Source organism: Podarcis melisellensis, assembly GCF_964234715.1.
Source record: "Podarcis melisellensis genome assembly, chromosome: 6".
Lineage (NCBI taxonomy): Eukaryota > Metazoa > Chordata > Lepidosauria > Squamata > Lacertidae > Podarcis > Podarcis melisellensis.
Window position 1 is genome coordinate 49,399,026 of NC_138538.1, and position 25,297 is coordinate 49,424,322.

At 40.9% G+C, this 25,297-nt stretch overlaps 1 protein-coding gene across 8 annotated transcripts in view; it reads left to right on the plus strand.

Moving 5' to 3' along the window:
- The first annotated feature begins 578 nt into the window (after positions 1–578).
- Positions 579–25,297, plus strand: part of ST3GAL3 (ST3 beta-galactoside alpha-2,3-sialyltransferase 3) — a 178,899-nt gene continuing 154,180 nt past the window's right edge. The window contains exons 1-2 of one of the 8 annotated variants that reach the window (XM_081916226.1): positions 579–800; positions 17,968–18,112. In XM_081916226.1, the coding sequence (XP_081772352.1) occupies positions 17,992–18,112 (121 nt within the window). In that variant the 5' untranslated portion in view covers positions 579–800; positions 17,968–17,991. Of the gene's footprint in view, positions 801–12,028; positions 12,219–17,967; positions 18,113–25,297 lie in introns of those variants that run through there. The other 7 variants (XM_081916227.1, XR_014169556.1, XM_081916229.1 and 4 more) reach the window with 7 other exon arrangements.

The window sequence follows — 25,297 nt, forward strand, 5'->3', positions numbered from 1 at the left end:
CCCCAAATATCCATGCAGCCAGGACTAAAATGTAATAGCAGTGGTGGACCAGCTAATTAGACATGGACGTAATGCTTGGCCCCCTGTGCTTTAATATTATGGGGTATGAAGCATGCGCCCAGGAGACACCGTGCTAAGTGAAGGGATGTGAAGACAAAGGCTTTCTTTTGCATGAGTCACCAGCTATCTACCAACAGCCTATCCAGTACTATAGGCAAACACCTCCACCTGAAAGATACTCTTTCCTGCCCAGGGGCAATAACACACCACCACCAGGCATTCTGCAGATAGCAATGTAAACAATTCATATGCCTTGTACATGTTTTGCTGTTGCTGACCTCCACACATTTATACATGCATTATACCTTTGTACATGTGTACTCTAGGCAAAAACCTGCCTTTTGCAACATGTCTGAGTGATTTGCTCCACTGAAGGACAAATTTCTCCATAGACTCTTCCCTCCTGTAGCAGGTGCATGCAGCCTATGCTGGAGTATTTGCCTGCCCTAGGGGTGGGAGAGAAAGGAGGTTCTTTTGGGGGCTGATTACTCTGTTGCAGATTGACAGCTCAGCTTTTACTCTCTGAAGGGGTGCCAGGATAACAGATGCTGTTGCATTAATTCAGTCATCCTGCTCCTGGGGATATTTTTAGGTCCGCTAGTGAACAAGCATAGAATTTGGAACCTGAGCCATCAGCTCCTTTCAGAGTCAGCAGTTCAGAATGGCAAAGCAGTTTTGGCAGTCTGTCGCTAAGGAAGATGCTTCGGAATCCAGGTGAGGCCAGGGCTCAGCAATTCAAGGTAGGATTTGGGGGGTGGGGGAGCACTCTCATTTGAAAAGCAACTCTGTCCGCAAAAGAGATATTCCACTGCAGGAACAGCATTGCCATTAATATATCTCATGACTGTCAGGGATTTGGGGAGTGTCAAAAAGCCACTGTTCAAGATCTGGTTGTGTTTTTATAATATTCAGAGCTGGATATGGTGCACTGTGGTGTGGGTGTATTGTACAGCTGGTAGCAAATGCAAAACAAACTGATTAGATGTGTATAGAAATAGATTTGCAGATATGAATCCGAATGAATGCAGAAAATATGTCAGGGCTGCTGCTTGTGAGAGATCAGCACATGATATACTATTCAGATGGCTTATCTGTGAACATGTTTCAAATTCCTAAAAATGTCACAGGTTCTACCACAAAGAGCACTGTGTGAAATAGTCCACCCTAGAAAGCGCTGGCACTCTTAAAATGCATGAATGCTTTTGGAAGAAGCTGGGGGTGGGGTGGGAAGAACTCGTGCAATCATACAGAGCAGAAACAATATCATGGCTAAGTCTGGCCAATTGCATCCTGAAATTTTCCAAGCAAACAGCCAATCATAGAAGCATCTAATACATTCTTTTCAGGTATCTCTCTGATCTACAACAGGCTCTAACAGTTATTCTCTAATCAGCTGATTTAAGTTAGATAATTTCAGACCCTCCAAGTGTCCCTATTTCCCAGGGACGTCCCTGATTTATAGAAGCCATCCTGGTTTCTGATTTGATCCCGGAATGTCCCACTTTTCTTACGATGTCGCTATTTTCATTGGAGGGTATGACATCTGATCCCCCAAGCTGTCTGAAGGAAATCCTCTATAGGGAAGTTTTTTTTTAATGTTTATATATACTGTATGTTAGAAGCTGCCCAGAGTGGCTGGGGCAACCCAGTAAAATGTGTGTGTGTGGGGGTATAAATATATTTTAACTTCAAAAGAGCTGTGGGGGTTTGGGTCAGATCAGAGATTTGGCACTGGCAGATTGAAATTGAAATACTTTATTGTCACTTGTACAACTTGTATACAGTGAGATTACACGAGCACCCCCCCCCCACTCAGCTCTCTTAGTCTTAATTCTTGTCATTTACTGATGCACACACCCTGTTGTTATCTTTTCATTCAGCAGCCTAACAGCCCATGGATAGAAGCTGTTCTTTACCCTGTTGGTGCGACTAATCATGCTTTTATATCTTCTGCCTGAGGGCCTATTATTACATTCTTTAAATTTCCATATTGCCCTTCATCTGAAGATCACAGGGCGGTTTACAATATAAAAACACATGCATTTGTATTGATCTAAGTAATACATTTCCAAAAATGCTGTTATTTGTTCTGGGAGAGGGGAGAATTCAGGCAACATGATACATGTACCTGCATGCTTTCCCTCATGAGGCAAATGGGGGAGGAAGGGTATATAGATTTAGACTGGGAATGGGGGGGGGGGACACATGGGGAAGATGTAAATGATCCCTTTCTCAGCACTTCCTCACTGATTCAATTTGCACACACCCACACCCAAAAAAATCTGGTTTGAACAATAACTCCGTGTTTCTAATCTAGCTTTCACCTACAGTAAATGCATGATGCATGGCAACTGCATTTGTTATATGTGTACAAATGTTTGCATTGTAAACACCACAAAGTGTGAAGGAGAAAAATGTGAAGGAAGAGGTGAGTAGTGGACTTCTGCCAGGGAACCCTAATCTGCCACAGCTGCCATGCACTGTATGCATTATCTACAGGCTTTTTGCTTCACACTTTCCAGTGCTCATTGCCACAAAGACTGATGTATACACAACAAAGTGTTGGCCATGTGACATAAGAACTGACTCACCTCAGAATCACTCAGGCAAGACTCCTCTCTCATGGAATCATTATACATGGCTGGCTCAACTGAATAAACAACCCAGACAATTATTTAAGATACTGATATTTTTATGGCTACTAAGGCTGCATATTAACTGAGAGGCATGTCCCAGGGTCCCCTGCAGGGTCACAGTGGGTTCTAAAAAGCAAAGGTAGCTGTGTTGGTCTAAAAGAAAAAACCTCCAAAGCTGAGCGATACCTTTCTTGGAACCCATCCAAATGTCACTGAAGTGTGGCAAACCTCTATAAGTCTTAATCAAGCACACAAAGCAGAGGGTGATGGGGCAAGGAAAAATCAACTAGTAAAAAATTAGACACATGAAAGCTGGAGTTAGTGAGAGGCTGACTAGAGGTAGGCTACAGCCACTCATTTAGCACAATAGATTCCGGAGGATGATGGATGATGAATTATCGCTGCTGAAATCCAAGAGCTAGATCAGTGTGCCAAAGAGGTGCGAGTCCTGCATGCATTGTTCATTTATTGGCCTTTTTGTAAATCTGGCCATAGTCTGAGTCAGAGAGTTGAGTATCAGCAGAACGTCCTCTTCCACTTAGTTCGCTGAGCTTAGTTAGGAAGGATAGGTACTCCCTGGGGCTGCACCTGAGCTCTCTAACATTTTGTTAACAATTACAACTATGGGACTCGGCTTATCACCCACAGAGCAGCCTCTGCTTACTTCCATTAAGTTAAAAGGCTCCTGCTGGGATGCTTTTCTGAGAGACACCTTGAATAGACTAAGTTAGCAACAAGATATGATGAGAAAATTAATGGAACCTATTTGCACACTGATTGATTCATCATCGTGCCTTTATCTATTCTATTGATCATAACTTCCTGGCTTTAAGAAACACAGGAATTTTGTCTCATTTAAAATAATTATTTGCTTAGTAGAATATATATAAGACATGGATTTAGAGGAGAGAGAAGAAGAAGAGAGCTGCTTAGGGAAGCAAAGTTCTCTGATAGCAGGAAAGTGTGTGCCCTTTTCACCATTGTATGTGCTGTGAAGTACTAAGGATAACAAACACAGCACACCTAAGACAACTGGCTGCCCAAAGGGCACATCTGCACCTTCCCCACCCTCTTATTTCAGTGCTGGTAACAGACATTGTCCTCCACTGTGCTTGAGGGCAGTAGGCTAGTTAGGGGATACAGGACATGATGCATGGTGCACTCTGCTTCCAACAGAGATAATAGTATTTTATTTTAATCTTTTGTTGGAAGCCACCCAGAGTGGCTGGGGAGACCCAACCAGATGGGCAGGGTAGAAATAAATAAATAAATAAATAAATAAATAAATAAATAAATAAATAATAATAATAATAATAAATAAGCTGAGTGGCAGCCACACAAACAGACACCACTGCCACCTAATACAATCACTTCACTCTCTGGGTTGGTTCTGTGAGCAGTGCATGAACCTTTGAATGTGCAAAGCTATTGTCTGACTATTGGCAAGGCAACCCACAAATTGACCAGTTTCAACAAGGAGAAATAGCAGGGATGGGTACAACTCAGAAGCAAACACCAGAAATCAAACACAACAGAGCTGTTTTCCAACTGCCACTTCTCCCCCATATCACCCCCTGTCACAATTACAGCAATTGCAGGCTTTCAGAGAAAGAAGTACTAGATAAAAGAACAAGATCTTATAAGAGACAATTGTTTTAACACTTAACAATTTGAAAGAACAAAATATGTTCCTAGAACAGGGAGTATAGACTCAAAAGATTAAGCAGAGTTGCAAATTATGACCAACTTAAGCCCATCTTTTATAAATAAAAGAGGTGAATTTAAATTTATAAACTTTAGATTTGCAAAAGGAAGGGATCAGATAATGGTGATTCCCCCAAGTTAAGTCCCTGTAATTCTATCCTACTTCTCTTCTGCTCCATTTTCCTTCCCTATTTGGGCAGCGATTTCCTTCTCCCCTTTTATGCAGGATGATAATATGGCGATGATTCTTTTTCTTCTTGGTTCTGGACATTCCTGCTGAGAAAGGGGTGAAGTGGAGAGTTGCACATGCCAAATAAACCTTGGAGCTTTTCTTATGTGCTCTCTTCTTGAAAGCATCAGTAAATCCCAGAGAAGCTGTACGACATTATAACGTTGTTTAATCAAACTTAATTACTTCCTAGTTTTTATGTCCTCTTAGCGTCATCCAGCTTGACATCTGTTTGAAAATACCATTTAATGTGAAACAACACATTAAAGCCCTAAACACCACCCAGTAATCATGGCCCTAATCTTCTAGGTGGCAGTTAGATGGTTGCCTGCATAGACTGATCTTGAGTACACAGTTTCAAGATTCAGTTGTCTCAAGATTCATTGTGGCAGGAAATCTGATTTTGTTGTGGAGGCTTTCCAGCAGGTAAGACACCTGAGAGCATGGAGTTGTGTTTCCAGAGAGACAAAACACAGGCTGAATAACAAATGAGAACCTTGTCGCTGTCTGTCTTAACTACCTAGATAATTGCTAATCTCACCTTTTGTCAGAAGCAGGTCATTGCCTATATCAGAGGTCATGTGGTTTGTGAGTGAACATAGTTGGCTGGAGAAGAGGTGAGTGGTCGAACCCTCCAGCATCCAGCCATGATGAGGCCATTTAGTTTTTTGTGCTCAGCGTGGGGTGTGATGAGGGATTGTTGTGATGAGCTGCGACTGGATTCTTGTTGTTTCTTTACCTTGTACATAGTGATAGCTTGCCCCAACTGCTTAAAGTGGACTTCAGTTGAAGGTGCTGAATAATACTAATCCTTATCACATTCAGGTAGGTAGCCGTGTTGGTCTGAAATAAATGAAAAACTTTAAAAATTGTCCAGTAGCACCTTAGAGACCAACTAAGTTTGTTCTAGGTATAAGCTTTTGTGTGCATGCACACTTCTTCAGATCTGGACTACTGGACAATTTTTTAATTTATTTCGACTGCGTCAGACCAACATGGCTACTTTATCACATTATTTCACAGGGACTAGGTCTCTCCTAAAGAATTGCTTTACGAACCATGTATCTTTGTTAAGGTGTTTAAGCTCTGTTAAGCCAACCCAGCAGCTGCCAGTATCTTATTTCATTAGTAATTAGGTTCAACAAAACCTTTTGTCACTAAATCTTGTTTACTTTTATTAATTTCAATGTCTTGTACTTAGTTCTGTTGGACAGTATGCCTATCCTCTCACAAATTTGGGCCTAGTTAGACTTGGTAGCATGAAATGGGTCTAACTCCCACCCCACCCCCACAGGGCATTTCCAGCAGGTGACAGCCTATAACAAATCAGACAAGGAGTGGACAAATGACACCTTGATGTTGTAACTGATATTATCATGGTCCTGGGATAGTATTCTTGCAGGGTCTGGTTGACTATTGTTGCTGGTGAGAGTAGCTGTTTTAAATTAGGGAGCCATCTGTAAGCAAGGACAGAACTTCTACTCAAGCACTATGAGAAGGGTATCTCATTGTCTAGGATGAGCACTGATGATACATTGGAATGCTTTAGGTGGAGCTGTGAGTGAAAAGAAATGGTGTTATGTTGCTTCCTCTCTTGGGTATGTCCTGAAAAGGAAAAAAGGTGAATAGCATGAGAAGAGCCCTGATTGTTCAGTCAGATGACCACTGTCAAGCATTCTGCTCCCACAGTGGCCAACCAGATGACTATGGGAAGCTGGCAGCAAAAGTCCTCTTCCATTTGTTGTAGTAGGAAATGTTGAAATGTTTCATTTAATCCAAACAGAGTTTAGTGGATTAAGTCTCTTTCCATATGTTATCTCAGGCAGCTTTAGAAACTAATGCAATTTCTAGAGCCAATTTCTTGGTTAGTTCTGTCGGCTTTGAGGACTGCCTTATATGTTGTTCATATTATCCTTGGAGGATTGAATTATTTCCTTGAGTGCAGGGTGGCAGAGCTAACACAGTTGAGAGGAAAATCCAAATCCCTTCATTTTCACCAGTTCTTCATATTGCTTATGATTATGATTGGGGGGAGGGGATGGCACCTCTGTTGTGTCCTTATTTTTAAAATTCTGATAGGGAAACACAACACCTGACATTTTATCATCTAGTGAAGTAGTTTTCATATGCCAGGGATAGGAGGACATGTTGAAGTGTTTATGAGAAATATGCAAATACCAAATACAATTGGTTTTTTAAATGGTGGCAATCAGTCCAAGATGAACATAAGCTGAACAAAGTCCACTTGGTCTTCTTGTGTCATGTGCAAAATAATGACTGGCCTGTAGTAAAAATATGATCTGTAGTTTTATGGATCAACGTTGCTACACAACAATAATGTGGAAAGTTCCAGGTTCAGTCCCTGGCATCTCCAGTTAGGGTTGGAAAAGACTCTTACCTGAAACCTTGAAGAGCCATGTTGGGCAACACTGAGCGGGATAACGAATGATCCAAATCAGTATAAGGCAGCTTTCCTTATTCCTAACGTTGCGTCATAAAAAGCTGATGTTATATTCATACGTATTAAAAGAGCAGCTTTTTCCAACACTCAAGAAGCAATAATGACACATAGCATTCATGGGAGATTCAACTGCAAAAGTCGTTGAACTGACATTAGAAAGGATTTAGAAGTGAGATACAAGAGAGACAAAGAATCCAGAAGGCAAATTATCTGAGGAAATGTGGGAGAAATCATGCATTTTTTTAGTCCAGAAAAGAAAACTGAGGGAAACAGTATGAGTTTTCAGGCAGAGTTGTTCACTCCGAGAAAAGGGCAATATGTAAGGGTTAATTTATGTGAAGCATTAGGATCGACTTTCTAACTGTAAGAAACCTGATGAGGGAACATTGGAGGTATCGGCTAAGTAATCTTCAGTTAATGCTTTAATGGTAATGCATTAGGTATAGAATATCCTGGTCTAGGGCAAAAGTTGGAGCAGATGATTCACTGGTCCCCCTTCCTTTGGGAAGCAATCGGGAAGCATGATTTCTATGGGCACTTTCCAGCCTATGTTAAAGACTTTAATGCCCGATTTAAACAGCAGATTTCTCTCATTCTAATATCAAGTAAACTTTGTATATGCTACTTTTAGGCTGGATTGTGTTCCATTTATGTATTAAATTTCTTAGACACTTCTCGAGACACATGCTGATGGTGCCCAGCAATTTGATTTTATCATGTCAAGCATGTGTGATTTGCACTGACTGCTGATTAGTTTCCAGGTTCAATTCAGGATATTGGTATTAGCCACAAAGCTTTCAATGGATTGGGACGTAGGTATCTCATGGACTAGCTTTTTCAGCAGGCTTCTCTGCTCCACAAGTTGCAATCATCATCTGAGACTCTGCTGCAGGTCCTACAGCCTAATGAGGTGAAGGTAGTGTCAGCTAGGCTTAGGGCTTTCCCCCATGTAGCACCCACCCTATGGAATGTCCTGCCAAGAGAGAAATGTTAAGCTCCTTCACTGTATTATTTCAAGTGTCTGGTGAAGTCATGATTTTGTTATAAGGATTTTGGCTTATTAAAAAGCTTTTGTAACGGCTTAGGTTATGTCTATTTATTGACTGTTGGGATTTGTTGACTTGTGGTTTGCTGTATTGGATTTAGTTCAGAGTGTTCTTGTATTATTATTTAATATGTTGAATGGCCTTTTGTTTATTTGGAAAATAACGTGGTGAATGCTGCTAACAGTGACAACCTTTTAAAAACCAGTATAGAAGCAAAGTTGAAATATAATAAATATACTAGCGCATTCAAAAGAGCCCAGCAGAAATATTAGCAAATGAAAATGCTTTTAGTTGCTGGTGGAAACTATTTAATGAAGGGGGCACTCTTATCTCTCAAGGGAGTTGTGGATCTAAAATGAAATTGTGAAAGACCTACTTGTAATGGATAATCTACTTAATCACAAAAGCATGGTTAACTCAACAACTGACACAAAGAGCGCAGACTGACTACATAAAGATCATCAAAAAATTCAGGTCAGCTGCTTACATGTCAATGTTTAATGAGGAGATGGCAGTCTCCACAGTTTCAGTGTCACACTGAATCTAAAACTGAGATGTTTGCGTCTTGCATTATGTCCAAAGCACAACTGTACAGTATAAAACTAAAAAAGAGCACTTGGAACAATTCTAATTTAAACCAAAACAAATGCAAGGCACTAACTCAGAAAAACACACACAGCAGACTCTTAACAGTGAAGGAACAATTGTTGGACTCAACTCAATGCTGTCAATCTTTAATAACTACGCCAAAAAAGAGGTGGTGCTTAAGTAATAGAAATATTTTGAAGGAAACTCTGTGAATGCTAAGTAACACCAACAAATATGTAAGAAAAGTGAAGGAAGAGTGTAAGGAAGAAAGTTGAGAAATTTAAAGTGACAACATTAAACTTAAATGCTCTGAAAGATATAGGATGAGAATATCATAGAAAGTGGCTACTCTCACATGAATTTTTATTGGCTAGGCCTTTGTAGTGAAGGCACCATATTTGTGAAATAAACTCCCGGGGGGGGGGGGGTAATCTGCCATGCTCCCTTTTTTTCTATTTTTAGACACCAACTAAAGCCTTTTTCAAAAATCAGCTGGCTTTCAACACATGGTCTGCTATTTTAATAAATTGCTATGGTCTGCTGCTTTTAGATTGTTACTATAATTGACGTATAAGTACTTCCATTTTATTGTTTTGTTTTTTGTATGACTTCTATATCAAATTGTGTGTGTGTGTGTGTGTGTGTGTGTGTGTTTTTATAAGCCATTTGGTTGTTTTACTGAAAAGCTGGGTAAATTCTTTTTAAACGCTATATAGTAGTTATACAAATATGCATTCCTTGCCAGGTTGTGCAAAGATTCCACAAAGCATGTAAACTGATGTACAAGCTAACCTATGTTGAAGACCAGTTGTTTATCAGAGAAGGATAGAGTGCATGTTCACTCTTATAAATTTCAAAAACTGATTAATGCAATGCTCTGTTGCTCAGTCCTATCTGTTCACTCACCCCTTTCTTAGTTCTCAAATTATTCAGCTCATTTAATCTACTCCACTTGTTGCTATAATTTAATTCTTAATTTAAACTTGACTTCTTATTGCTTTCTATTTAAATGTTATCTATTGAATTTCAAAAGTTTAATTATCTCTGTCCTACTCATGTAGCCGTTCATCCCCTTCTCTTCCCTTTCTTGCTTTTTTGGTTCCTCCATTTCCCAACTGTACCCTTTTTTCTTGGTTGTTCTCTTCTTTTTGTTGTGCTTTACCCCTTTACCTATTCCACTCAACTGTTGGTGCATTTAGATGTCCAATTAAAACTTCACCAATTTTCTTTAATTGATCTCACACCTTTATCATTTCCCGTCACGAATCTTTTTCCTTTATATGTCTTGTCTTAGAATTGTAAGCCTGCATTTTTTCATTTTGTTTTATATACAACTAGTTTATATAGGTGCTTTAGAAATAATAGGATAATGCTACTTGACAGTTCACAGCAGGTGATGAACATGATGCAAAACCGAGTGGTGTTGGTTTGTTATAGTTGCTTTTTTATTGACATCAGGAGTAAACTGGTAGAAAGCAAGCACTGCTGCAGAAAGAAGCATTAAGTGTGAGATGATTTGGCTTAACAAAGTCTTATAAAGGTAGCATGAATCTAGCTAAATATGAAGTGCTGGAAAATCCCTAACTAGAGGAAAACTTTTCAAACTGAGAGATCAAGTAACCATGGCAGTTCATTGAGTAGATAGAATATGGTCTATCTGACAGGCAGGAGCTCTTGCAGGATTTCAAGTAGTAGCCTTTCTCAGTCCTGTTACCTGCGTTTTTAAATAGACACCAGTGATTGAAACTTCAGCATTCAAAGCATAAGATCTACACTAATCTATGCCCCATTAATGGATTGCTAACTTCTGTGTTATTTTGCACTACTCATTCAACAGGATGTTTGAATCCTTTACGAAGCCATTGGCTCCAATCTGCTGCCCCACATTTACACCTGCTAGCCTACATTTCTCCTCAAACCCTAATCTATTTGGAAATTCCCACATTTGCTTTCTAGCTGTTATTTTTATTTGTCTCAGCTTTTTAGGGATCTCATTTTGCTGAGATGCAGGTAAGTAGTTTGTCTCCCTCCCTATGGAGAATCTTACTTTTATTATCTATCTTTGGGGGCACCTTTGTTCTCCTCATTGCACCGCAATTCTACTTTTTCAATCAGGCTGCTGCTGCTGTTTCTCTGTGTTTATTAAGGGACTTACAGGCCACGTCCAAAACAGCCCTTATTTTGCAGGATACTTGCAGTTGGCAGCAGAGCATAATGTTATTTATCGTTTTAGGAAGAGAATACATCCAAGCCCCAGGAGGAGATGTCTTGAAAGACATCTCCCCCTACCCTTCTACAGCTCCATTTTGTATATTTAGGCTCTGCCCTACAGCCTCCCCACCCCACCCCTGGAGAGGACCCAAACTAGCATTTTGCAGGACGGAAGTTCCGCTGGCATGCCTTGCCGCCTCCTTAACCCTCTCCTACTCTTGCTTTAGCTGGGGGAGCCGCAGCTGTTGCTTTGCCGCACAGGATCAGGTACAAACAAGACTAACCACCCGCTCATTTTAGATGTCATGTGGGGATTACGGGGAATCCCAGGGGAAGTTTCCATTGAGCGGTGGGGAAGGGAAGCGTGCCCTGACCCCAACATGCTGCGCTTCAGCTTCCCAGGACAGCCCCTCGGTGCCTGTGGGATTGTCAACCCTTTGCCCGCCTCCCCACCCCCACGCCCCCGGTCAAAGGCGAGTTAAGTTTTCCACGGTACCCACCTTTGGGTTGGGTGGGGAAGCAAGGCTACCTGCAAGCAGCAATGTGCTCTTCGCAAAAGCTTCATCTAGCCCTGGTCACCCACGGATGCCATTGGCACTTTGCGATTTGCACAAGCCTACACGCATTGCCGCATTCGGACGAGAATTTTTCCTCCTAGCGGCTAGCGTCTCAATCAGCCTACAATAGGTCGGATGTGCTACGACTGGTCCCTTCTCCTCCCTTCCTGACTTCCTTCCCTTCTCTCTTTCCCAGTGTCTGGGATTCCAGTCCATACCTTTATCATTCTGCCCCCCGACCCTTCCTAATCTCTGCAGAGGACGCTGGTCCTCCCACGCTATTCCTCAATTGGCTACAGAGGATATCTAACGCCCCGCCTAGAGTTAAAGGGGGGAGCGGGGAGAACCGGAGAGGGAAAATAAAAGGATGAGGCCCCACTGATTGGACGGCCCTCGCCCCCCTCCGCTCCTCGCGTCACATGATTGGACAGCTGAGGGCCTCCGTCTTTGGTACGCTTGAGTGGAGGACCCTCCTTGCCTCTGATTGGGCGGCAGGGAGCCCCCCGCGCTCCCGCAGTCGCTGAGCGCTTTGTGGAGAATGCCCCTCGCCTTTCTCCATTGGCCATCGGAAGTCCCGCCTTGTTGTGCGATTGGTGACCGACGCCCCCCCTCCTGCCCCTGAGGCCGGCTAGTACTGCCGCCGCTGCCCGGCCCGGCATGGCGGGCGGCGGGGCAGCCAGAACGCGAACCCGGAGGAAGGGCGGCCGGGACCCCCCTGATGCTCTGGTGAGGAGATGGGAGGCGGAGGGAGGAGGTATCCGTTCCGGGGTAGTGGTGGTGGTGCAGGAGGAGGAGGAGGAAGCGAGCGAGCGAGCGAGCGCTTCGCTTCTGCATCCAATGTGTTTTCTTTGCCCAGGTCAACCTCTCGCCCCGCAGTGATTTTTTCTTATACACGTCCCTCCCTCCCGTCCTGCTCTTCTTTTTCTTCACCACCTCACGTGGACCCTGCCTTGCCAGGAATCTTCTCTTGAGAGTGAGGAAATGAGGGATCCCATGAGACTTCAGGGATTTCCTCTCTTGCTTCCTTTCTCACTCTCATGAGAAGACCCATTAAAGTGCACCCCATGTGTGGCCAGAACCTCCTTTTCACCACAGGAGCGCCTCGCCTCCCACCTTTCCCCTTCCCAGCCTCAGGCTCGCCATCTAAACAACTCCCTTTGGGTCACCCACCGAGCACTGTACTGCGATTTCAGAATCTTCCTGTCTTGGTTTTAGCTCCTGAGTGGGATCTAGTACTTGTAGGGTGGATGATTACACGACTGGGCCAGTAGGGAGACAATCGGTCTTTGAGTGTTACCTCAGGACTCTTCCCAGAAAGGTGGTTGTATCTCGCCAGCTAGTATGTGTTCCTCTGTGCCAACATTTTCTTTGTAGCAGTGAATGGAAGATGAGAGGTCATGAGGGAGGAAGAAATAAGCAAGAATGATGATTAAATCTGGGGTGTGCCTCTTTTTCGCCTTATGGTTATTTCATACGTGATTGCACTTTATGGGTTAACTGTTCACCCATGTGACTGTTCACATGCTAGTTCATTTCCAAATAAATTCTCCAACTGCATTATTATTCATTCAGTGACCCAAAGGGAAAGGTCAACAAAACGCTGACTGTAACTGTAACACAAGCCTTTTTTAGTTAGAATGCAGAGGAAACCTTGAAGGGCTCTATTCAGAAATGCATCTCCATTTGCCAAAACTACCTTTATAACCTTTGTAGGCTAACGACAGAGCTCCTTTAAAAAATGAACCCTTTGGATCCTGCCATATGAACATTTATGTAGAAAGTAGCTGGAGAATTTGCTGATAAGAGAAATCAATAACACCTGACCAGAGTACTCACTGACCAAAGGTATTTAGGAAATCTGTTCCATTCCTGATTAGGAGCCTAGTGTTCTCTGAAGTACTTGAACTTTTTACTTAATGTACTAGTTTAAATGTGCAGGGAGGTTTTGGGATTTTTGTAAGAAAATGGAGACACATTTAATGTGAACACTTATCCTAAAGAATAATTCCCGAGAACAGGAGATGAATGAAAAACTTTCCTTTCAGGAAGGAATTTGATCTAAAAACCTATGGTCAGCCAACCTTCTATAACTTGAAACTAAAGTGCTGGTGGTTAACTTTAAAATCCCAATTGGCTTGAGACCTGAGCACCAGAAGGAATTCTTTCTTGTATTTGAGACTGTCCAGATACAGAGTCCCTCTTCTGCTACCATCTAAATTATTATAGTTTTATTATTGTTAGAAGGTTTCTTGGGAGTTGTCAAATGGAAATTTGACATATAAATATTTTAATTTTATAAATAAACCCATGCATTCCCTGTTTTGCAATCCTGTTAGAGTAAAGGTCTGAAGACCCAGAAAAATGTATATGTATGTGTGGCGGGGGGAAGAATCTGTCTATCTACATGTTCACATGTATACTTGTTAGATTTATGAAATGCATTCTATGGTTATTATTCAAAAAATGGTCACACATGTACTCCATGTAATTATAACTTGCTTGTTGAGATATGGTACAGAAAATAGTTCTTAGGGTGTGCAAAACAGTTAAAGTTTACATCTCTGTACCAGTGCAAATCTAGTGCACTTTCTCTGAGTGTGAAAAAGGCAAGTCTATGCATGTGTACTTGGAAGCATATTCTATTGAGTTCAATTGGAATTTCTCTCAGGAGAGTATGTGTAGGATTGCAGCTTGGCTTATGCATACATTTAGTATGGGAACTTACCAGGCAATGAGATGAGGTAATCAAGAGGTCAGAAGTGGGATTCCATCAGTGTGCATTTGCTGGGTTGTTGTTTGTCCCACTGTACGTCACATTGATCTTTAGTTGAATCTCTTCAACAATTATTTTATCTAGTCTAGTAGAGATCTTCATGGAGCTATTCACAATTTGTGTGGGATTTTGTTAAAGATTTGGTGACAGTTGTATATTTGACTATTTTACTGTTGTGATTTCAGGCCATTTTTAAAAAACAAGTTACATTGGACTAGTCCCAATATTGACCTTTGTGCTTTAATGCTAAGAGCAGTGCCCAAACCAGTCAGAACAGACAAAAGAGATGGCCTTGAGTTCAACTTAAGAGGGCTGGACTTACAGCTATATTTAAAAAAAAGTTTTGAATAAATTTCTTCCAACTTTATTATTGTTCTCCTTGGTGCTTTTGTGTGATGAGGGTAAGTCTAAATCTCAAGATACTTTCATCATTCCTTTAAGGAATTTGTTTTGATCATGTATTAGCTTTTCTACTCTCAAGGGGTAGAGCATTTATTATGGGCTAAAGCTCATGTGTGTGAGTCCTTCAGCCTGACACAATTTTGCTAGTAATATCAAAACAAGGATGGTGAGAACATGAGTCACTCTTACAACTCACTCATATGTATCTTTACTTGGAAGTAAGTCCTGTAATGTGGATTATTCCCTAAGTGTGCCTAGAAATTTAGTATTAATGGAGCAAAGTGTGGTGTATTAATGGAGAGCCAGTGTGGTGTAGTGGTTGAGAGCGGTAGACTCGTAATCTGGGGAACCGGGTTCGCGTCTCCGCTCCTCCACATGCAGCTGTTGGGTGACCTTGGGCTAGTCACACTTCTCTGAAGTCTCTCAGCCCCACTCACCTCACAGAGTGTTTGTTGTGGGGGAGGAAGGGAAAGGAGAATGTTAGCCGCTTTGAGACACCTTCGGATAGTGATAAAAGTGGGATATCAAATCCAAATTCCTCCTCCTCCTCCTCCTCCTCCTCTTCTTCTTCTTCTTCTTCTTCTTCTTCTTCTTCTTCTTCAAAGAGATGTGAGTAACTTTTCCTAATCCAGACGAAATAGTTATGCAAGAAATGTGCTCTAGTCAGCTGGAACTTGTTTCTGTGAAGCAGGCCTTTTTCTGCTGTATCTTGGAAGAGGCCGAGACTTTGACTTTCCTGCACAGCACAGTGCCAAGCTTCCTGCACTTTGCCCCTCCTCCCTTCATTAAGTGCAGGTGATGTGCTCTGTTCAGAAGCTAGGAGAGTAGCAGATCCCCACCTATGCTGTTGCAAGGGCCACTACTGCATTCTGTTTGCATAATGACCAGCCAGATGCCTATGGAAAGCCCAGGTCTGGATGTAATGCCAAACCATGGTTTGGTGTAATGTTTCAATCAGCTTTAGGCTTAAGTCCTATACACATTTATCTTGGAATCAGTCTCATTGAACGTACTGAGGGTTAGTTCTGAGTATAGGATTTCAAATATAGGATTTCACTCCATTTCAGATGGGTCTGTTTTGTGTTTTATTTTATGTAGTGGCATTTTCTTTTTCAGCTGAATGGTCAAGGAAACAAAGAAAATAATTTTTGAATCATATATCTAATTTTTGTTTAAACCCACTAGTAAATTTTGTGATGCAATAATGTGAAGAATAACACATTTGTTTGTGCCAGTTTTGGTAGCATACAATACTTTGGTTACTGCTCCGGGGAGATTTTTATTGGAAGAGCTCTAGTAATCAGAATTGAATGTTCTTGCCTTAAGCAACTCTGCCCTTTGTTATTAAATGCTGAATTTACCTTATAATTAGAAGATGAAGTTTAAGCTCCACCCCTCCTCCTGAATGCTACAGTTACAGAGGAGGCTGTTAGATTTCTTCCTGACTTTTCTAAATGTGATTCTAGAGCTCCAGCTGGCTGTCAGATGGGATTTCTGAAATATCTTTCTCTTCACAACAAACTGGTGGGAAGGAAGTGAACAAGCAGTGCGACAGCGGGATGCATACAGTACATAGAGGTGTTCAAGGCATGAGCTTTCCTGGTCAATTATTCATATAGGATACTGGAGCATAGGGGGTCTGCTTTGAAATAGGCAGGGGTCTCTAGACTACTTGAGGGGGCCTTCAGCATTCATCATTCATGTCTTGTAATGTTATATGTGAGGAATGTGGGTGGAAGTTCTTTGTGTTTGTCTCTTGCAGTCTGTTTGAAGCAGGTGTCCTGAAACGGGATTTGGAAAATGTACAGGGTATCAGATAATTGGAAATAGTGGCCAGACGTCAAATGCTGGCAGAATACTGAAGTTTGTACTAGCCTTCAAGCCAGCTTGCGTTTCTTTTTTCAGAGTTTCTGTATATGGCCAGTTCTTGGTATGCTAGTACTTATTTTCTTTAGTTGCTGAAAGTCAAGAGGAGCTCTGTCATTTAATTTCCAAATTGTTTGCTCATTCTTGCTTTGTAAGTGATCTGATAAATATATACTAAACGTGAGTCCATCACTTGTTGAGAAAATCTTTGCACATGCAAAGTTAATAAACCTTCTATGAGAGATGGTTAATTTTATCTCTTTTCCACATGGAAACTAAATCTGAAATGATGAAGATACCAAGTACCTAGTGGCTTTAAGAAATATATGGTGCTACATTGGTTGAATTAAAATGTTAGTCAAAACCATGGTTTGGAAGACTGGGAACAAGCCACGGGCCTTGAGTCCTCTCTTCTCATTCCTTGCTTTCCTCATTCATGTGTACAGATTATGGACAGCGGATTAGTATTTTTCCATTTAGAATTATCACCATTCTTATTACTATTGAGAGATGAGCAATTATTTCCCGAATTTTTGGCTTCAGTATGGGATAGATTCTAATTAAGGCATATGCCAAGTTGCTATTATGCCCATAGTTTTTTAGACAGTTGTAGAAAATGCAGGTCTTGTTAGCATCTACTCTGCCACATCTACATTGACTGCTGTAGCCAAGGGCATACATCTCATTTAATCTTAAAATACCAATGGTTCTCGGCTGTGTAGAAGCTTTGTCTCAGAATTAAGTATTATTTTGGGGGAAATGTTGCTATAACCCTGTATTGCATTGCATTGCATTATGGTGTTGAAAGAGTCATGGGCTATATTACTGAGGGTAGATGGCTATTAGAAAGTTTAAATGAATGTAAATGGTACTTTTAAGATTTGTGCGAATTAAAGCCAGCAAGTTCTTGGGAAAATAATTTCATATACTCAATATTTTTAATTTTATTCTATTTAAATTAGTTATTTTATGCCATTTATTTGGTATAGCTTGTTCTGAGTTTTTATAATTGAGGTCATGTGTTATAGAGCAGTGGATTTTCTAAACATAGTGATCTAGGAATGAGTTGGCTTCCTATGGACTCTGATAGCATCTAAGAATAGCATTTATAGACCAATGCTTGGAGGAGCAACCCCTGATTTATTTATTTATTTCTCGCATACAGACAGTTACTCAGAATTTTTTCCTGTTGTTAGCTGTTTTTTCACAGACTGTTACTCAGAAATGTATCGTGTTCATTTAAATGGAACTTAATTCCATGCAAGAGACATAAAATTGTGATGTTGCTGTTGCTGATAAGAGTGCCTACATAATATGCATGTTAGGAAGGGAACAGATGTGCTGCTTGATATTTTATGTCTGTGTGTATTAGGTTCAGAGGGTTCAGTAAACAAACTAGAAAATGCAAGGCTCAAACTGGTTTCTTTCCCCCAGGTATTATAAAAGAGACAACCCTATATGAAGATGGGACTGCTGGTGTACATGCGTAACCTGCTACTAGCCCTCTGTCTCTTTCTGGTGCTGGGCTTTCTGTATTATTCAGCTTGGAAACTGCATCTTCTCCGATGGGAGGATTCAAGTAAGTATGTTGCTCGGGCCATTTAAGAGCCTCCATAGATGTATGGCTAAGTAATCTTTCATAGATTTCAGGTCTGCCTGCTGTGGAACAGCCTAGAACATGTCCAAACAATTGTTTGATCCTTTCCTGTGCTGTAGAGATCAAATGTATCTTCCTTTTAATGTTGTTATTCCCTAGATCAATTAATTGGAAAATTATTAAATGAACTGTAGATTCCTGTTGCATTTACATAGGTATTTTGTCTATAGATGTGATAGTTATTTATGTTACTACTGTTGGGTGAGCCACTGAGACATGTGTGAAGATTTATTACTATTGTTATTACGGTGGTGGTGATGGCTCTTTATTTCTTTATCTTTTATACAAGCAGAAGCATGTTGTTTCCATTTATTTTCTTTATCCTCCATTAGATATGACTTACTGGTAAAGGCATTCATTTTGGGGGATGGTTTTGTCCTGGTTCTGCAATGGATCTGTATGTTTTCATTGTGTCCAGTACATACCAGGACACAACTGAATGAAGAATCCAACACATATACAAAATGCAGTCATTGTGCTGGTATTTGCACAGAGTGAGATGCAACTTCAACGCCTTGCTTACTGGTGTATTTGGGCTTTGGTTACTCAGGTGGAACCAATTCTAGTTTAGTCCCTATTTAAATAGCTGAAGATGATTTGTTTCTCCAGTGCTTTATTAAACAAAAAAAGCAATCCAAATGTTGTTGCTTTCATTATTATTTGGTTCAATTCATGATGCAATTGATGGTGTGCAAATTATGAAGGATAATCTGGGGTTCTCCTTAGTTTGGGCACACATCTCCTTTCTATCTCTTATTGGCTCCTTCCTGACATTTTAAACATCTTGTTTTGACAGGGTGAAACTACAAGTTCCCTGCTTCTCTTCCACATAAGTCTTCCTGCTATATGCATGTTATTGGATATTCATTTTAGTTTTTTGCAGCTTGGTTACTATATGAGCAAGCTACCATGGTGTGCTCAGTGTGAAAGGCAGTGTTCAGTGTGACAGGAAAGAGCAAGGCAATTTAAGATAAATCTGGGGTGATGGGTTTTGCACATCTTGCTGCAGGGGTGGAGAAACTTTTTTGGCTGTGGTGGAATGCTGTCAGCTGCTTCATGCAAACAGTGGTGGTGGTTAGACACAACCACATATTCTGGTGATGGTGGTAAACAGATGTACACATGGACACATCCAAACCGACTTGCTAGAATCAAGCTTGGAGTCAATGGGAGGGATTTTTATCCAAGTCTGAAGGTGGCATGGGGGGCTTTTTCAGCTATAAATGTTAACCCTTCACTTCCCCCATTTGATTCCCCCATATGGCCCTGTGTACCACATTTAGGCTTGGAAAAATATTTGCTGGTTTCAAAGGGAGGTTTGCGGTGCTGGGAATTGAGGGGAGGCTGCAGGCCTGATGGGGAGGTACCATGGGCTGTATTTGACCCATAGCCTGGCAGTTACCTAATTGTGGCCTGCTTTGTCATTTTCTATTACCATGTTTCCTGGCAGCACCAAAACAGTTACTGGGGTGTTTCAGAGTACCTAAAGTGAATACATTATTCACTCCCAAACCCTCCTAAATTGACCTTTGCATCTGATGTGGTTTAGGAGCTTTTATTATATTTGCAATAAAATGTGCTGTGTGTTTAGGAAAGGGTTGTGGTAGTGTCTTGATATTTGTCTGTCACTTGGCTTTATTACTATGGCATACTTACTTCGTTGTTAAGATAACAGTAAAGTATATTGTTGTAATGGTTGCAAATATTTAACTTCCTGTATATAACCATCTACTACACCTCATTGACTCTTGGAAACCACCATGGTTATTGTGAGATGAGTCTTTGAGACAGCAGTCTGCTTATTTGCTTTATGGAAGTTAAAAAATGGTAAGTACATCTATAGAAAAATAGGAGTTGAAGTACACTGGAGAACAAATGCATTTGAAGTACAGTGGAATAACATCCCACATCTGATGCATGCTTACATGGAAAATAGTCCCACTTAGTTCAATGGAACTTAATTCTAGGCATGTAAGGCTTTGGATTGCAGCCAAAGTATCCTGACAAATGTCATAACTACAATGAGGTCAGCTGGGAAGTAAAATGTAGTAGTACAGTTGGTGTGATGCCTGATCAGTGGTAAAAATAGTGTCTCTAATAATGCTCCTTAAGCATAGGGTGTGCAATTATAGTTGGACCATTTGGCTCCAGTAGTGCTCAGCTTGTAGTTCAAACTTTGAAGGGATAGCTTTGTTTGTAAATGAAATAGCCTATTTTATTTTTATTTACTTATTTAATAAATGTGTATACCTCTCTTCATCCATAGATCTCAGGGCAGTTCACTGCATTTTAGTTCATTCAGTGGAAGATAATAAAGCACATGCTTCTGAAATAAATTGGACCTCAATGCTTAACTTTTCCCAGATCGTTTCTAATGTTTTTCTCCTTTGCGTGTAACCACAAATTTGTATATGTGTATATATATATACCTGCTAACCTAAGTTAACATTTCAGGCATATTTCTAATTCCTCTAGTCTATGAAATCTTATACCACAAGCTTGTTAATCTTTAAAATGCCAAAAGACTCCTTGTTATTTCTGTACATATATGTATTGCCTACAACTTGCACTTAGTGTCTTGTTATGTCAGAAGCATAAATCCACTCCATTTCTGCTATCTGTTTTTTGCTGTCATTTTTGGAGGGCATGATACCATTGACCAACTCTCTTTCATTTGAACAGCACTTTTTTGCAGTTGCACAGTTGCCTAGTAACTGTAGATGATGATACAGAGTGGGGAAGATCTTGGCTTTTGCTTTTTTTTTAAGCACAGAAAATAAACAGAGTAAAAGCAGATATTCTATGTGCTGTATTCTGTTGTCATGGACTTGGAATACAGGATCATGGCATGTTTACCCTTCACACACAAAATTATGAAGTGTTTGCTTGCAGATGGAAACTTCTGTGTCTGATCAGGGGAAACAGGTAGTCAATTCAAGCTCCCCCCCTCAATATCACCTGTTTTACCTAGACTGCCTTTCAACTCTTCTTCTTCCTGTATTTGCATTTTCTGATGTTCAGTCGTAGGTGTTAAATTCCTTCCTGCTTTTTCTGTCTCTTACCCCTTATTTCAGACAAGTGGAACATCTGGGCTGATCTTACACAGTATGACATGTTCCTGGACTGCCTGATCAATATTGCTATTACCAGTTTTGATGAAGGCAATATCGAAATCTCATAAACAAACAAGCAAATTAATGAGATAAGTTAGTGACTAGAACTGCACAGTTTCTAGATAGGACTTTTCAGCAAATCTTTAGCCAACAAGCTCATGTAAATAAATTCTTTAGTCAAACAGGCAAACATTTAACATTTGAAAAGCTGCCCATTGCAAAGGCTTGAATTCAAAAACGTAAGCACAAAGAACTATTATAAAACAAGACACACTCCCCCCAAATAACCATAGTTGGGCAATAGCTTTTATTTGGACCAACTAAAATGTCACAAAAATTATCATCTGTACCTTGAAATTGAGCCTACGAGTTGACCTCATAGCTACTACATTAGCCTAATTTCTGTCCCCTTTTATCTTGTCCCCCCGGTTCTTTGTGTAACATCGTGCTTCACGAAGAGTTCTGGAGAACTCTAAAGCTTGCCACACTTTTGTGACATTTTGGTTGGTCCCAAGAAAAGGTATTGCCCACCTGTTGAAGACACACTGAGTTCATAGTTTTATCAAACACGGGGAGGGTAAAGATTGTGAAGCACTTTGTAAACGGAAGGCGATATAAATAGTAGTAGTGACAGCAGTAGTAGCAGAAGCCCAAATGTTTAAGTGGAAGGGATTTAATTGGTGTCTTAAATGCATCAAGAGTGCATAGGAACATACTGGTTTCCTAAGAATTATTGCATTTGAATATTATAACAGGTATAATAAAGGAAATAAACCTTAACAAAATATATATTCCCCAAAGAAATGGGTAAGGTCTTGTTTTTAAATAATTGTACTGAACCTGTGAAGTTGCCTTATATGATGCCACAGTATTGATTCATCTAGCCCTCTAGCCCATCTGGTAGCAGCTATCCATGACTTGAGGCAGAGGTACTTCCCAACCCTGCCATCCGAAATCCTTGTAAGTCAAAATGCCAAGGACTGGGTTTGGGTTCTACTTACATGCAAGACACGTCGGCTACCAATGAGCTTTGGTCCCTTAGTACTTGGTAGCTGAGTCCTTAGCATTAGGCAAGTTGTGTGATGTTTGTTTTTCAAGGGAGAAGTTGAACAGCATGTGTGGGCAGACATATGCAGCACTGTACCTTGGCTGATTCTGCTTTGGCTGGACACCTACCAGTATGTATCAAATCATGACATCTGCTCTCTCTCAGCCTTGGAATATCCTTACCGACTTATCTCAAATTTCCTGACAAATGCTGCAACCCTGAACCCACAGAAACCTGTAAGTGACTGTTGAAGCCATTCAGTAGACAGATTTTAGTCCATGCCTGCTTCCTGCTGAAGCATAAAATTACGTTCTTACTCATTTCTTCCTGCTGCTGTTGTCACTGGCTTTTCTCCAATGGTTGTACTGCAAAAATAGTTGGTAGCAGGAAAGCACTAGATGCAATTCTTATCTGTTTCCCGTCTGTCTGTTTCTATGGGAACAGAAATTAGGTGCATGAGCAAATAGACTCACTCAGCTGCTCCTGGTAGGTTGTGGTTCACTTCCATTTTTATGGTTGCAAGCTCTGTTGAAAGATAATCTGAACTTGAGTTCCAGGAAAAAGAGTTTTAAGACTGTTAAGTTTCCAGGGTTCCTGCTGATAATGCAGGAGGTTTGAAGTAATGTTTGTGCCGGTCATATGTTTGACACTTTCTTACCACCCCCCCCCCACCATTTAGTTATTTGTGAGCCTTGATTTTCTTCTAGCAGGTATGTTGCTTATCTCTAGGACCTGAAAGGGGATTCTGAGACACCATATTCACAATCTTCGTTATATAAATAGTTAGAAAGTGTTTCTCAAGTACACATTGCATAAGCTTAAGTTATGCATTTATAACTCTGAAACTATCAAAAGTGTGCAACTTAGTAAACGTAGTATAAATTTCTTTTAAGTATACACCATTATGCTGCATGGAATTGTTGGCATAAGTGTTGGAGTAGTGAGTTGTAACCATTGCCACAAATCTGCACAACTACAAAGTTGAATGCAGGGCATTAGCCATGTATTATATATTTGATACCTTCATCCTCCTGCTTTTGCAGTCCAGACAAAAAGCAATGACAAGGTGTTCTTGCGACTACAAGATAGTCTTAGGTTTGGACTGGTGGCTTATAAGTTGGAAAGGCCTGTATTAAAATGTAGTCTGATTGCAAGCTGTTGGTTGTCTTCTGTCTTCTGTCCGCAGCATGTGGATAATTTTGGTGCTCTAATTTGAAAGGCTGCCTGGCATTTTAGCCGAATTAGGTTGTTGAATTGTTCTCTCCTTGCATGAGTGCTGGTGCATGAGGTTAGAGCAGGGCTGAGCTTGCTGGCCCCACCCCATGCTCATGGAAGATACTCAGTAATGTGAGGCTGATCAAGATGCTGCCAGAATTCCTAACTGAAGAAAATACAAATGCATCGTCTCTGCCATGAGTCCTCACTGGCCCAGGACTCACTCTTCCATGCAACCTCACTGCAGCAAAAAGTTGTATCTAGAACTGTATGTGCAACACTTGCAACATGTATGTGATCAAGTACAAATTACCTTGATAAAATCAGGGGAGTGATAACAGCTCAAGAGCATCTAGTAAGTCCTAACCAAACCACATGGGATCAAGGAGAGCATGAGTGAAGTTTCTTTCATGCAACAAGGCTTTCCCTTGCATCTGTTCCACTGTAGTCAATTCCACTCCCCTACATGTAAGGGACCCTCTAGGTTGGTAGGGGATGTGATGCGGGAGCTGATGCTGGAGGATAGAGATTGAGGACGCCACCCCACCGCCTGCAGCAGCAGAACTGTATTTTGCTTGTGAAAGAAATCATTTGGATCATAACCATTATCTTGGATGTGTGGTTCATTTCTTGAAAGGCAGCCTTGGTTTGTTAGGGTGCTATTTATCAGAAGTGACTGTATTCCCACATGGCTGACTAAGCTTTGCTTGTGCTAGTTTTCTTCTAATTGTATTTCAGCTCTTGCAGGCTGAAGCATCATGACTTACACACAGCCTTGTTGGAAGGGGAGCTACATTGTTCTCCTGCAAATAACAAAACTGAATTACTTTAATAAAAGGCTTTATTTGCTAAATAACTTGGAGGTTAAGAAGTCTAAAATAGCGGTGTTGGACTAATTATTGTAGTGTTCTTGTCTCTAGCCAATTCTTTCAAATAATTGCAGCTCTCTATTTTTTTAAGAAAGAATTGCCTTACTGCAAGCTACATTGCTCCCACTTTACATTTTTGAAAGTTTTTGGCAGCTAGTCTCTTTCTTTTTGAACATTTGCTTACATTTCGTTATTGAATTAAGCAGAAGTTTAGTCATTCACTAGTTTTGCGGCACACTGCCTACTCATATAAAATATAAGTATAATAAGCCGTAAGATGCCAGAAAAGCAATACAGAATGATCATTCAAATGACTGTCTCTTCTTAAGAAAAAATTAAACAACCATACAGTCCTGTTGGCATAAGAAGATCTTCAGAAGATGCCTGACCATTAGCAGCAAGGATGCCTGCCAAATCTCGGCTGAAAGTACTTCTCAGCATGTGTACCAACAACCCTAGATGCCTAACTTCTACCTGCAGCTAGTCAGATTTCTGAAACTAGGGACAACTAACAGCACTCCTCCATATTATCTTGGTGATGGAGCATGGAATATAGGGCTCATGCTGCCAATGAGATATCCTGGACCCAGATTGTTCAGGTTTTTGTATATTAATACAAAAATATTGAGCTTGGACTGGTAGCCTATGGGCATCCAGTGCAGATGTTTTAGCCAACAGCATGTGACACCTCTGCTGTCTTCCTCTGTTAGCATGCTGCACTAGCTGAAGCTTTTGGACCAAGCCAAAGGGCAGGTCCACATAGAGCGTGGGTAGGCAAACTTAGGACCTGGGGCCGGATCTGGCCCAATTGCCTTCTAAATCTGGCCCGCAGACAGCCCGGGAATCAGCATGTTTTTACATG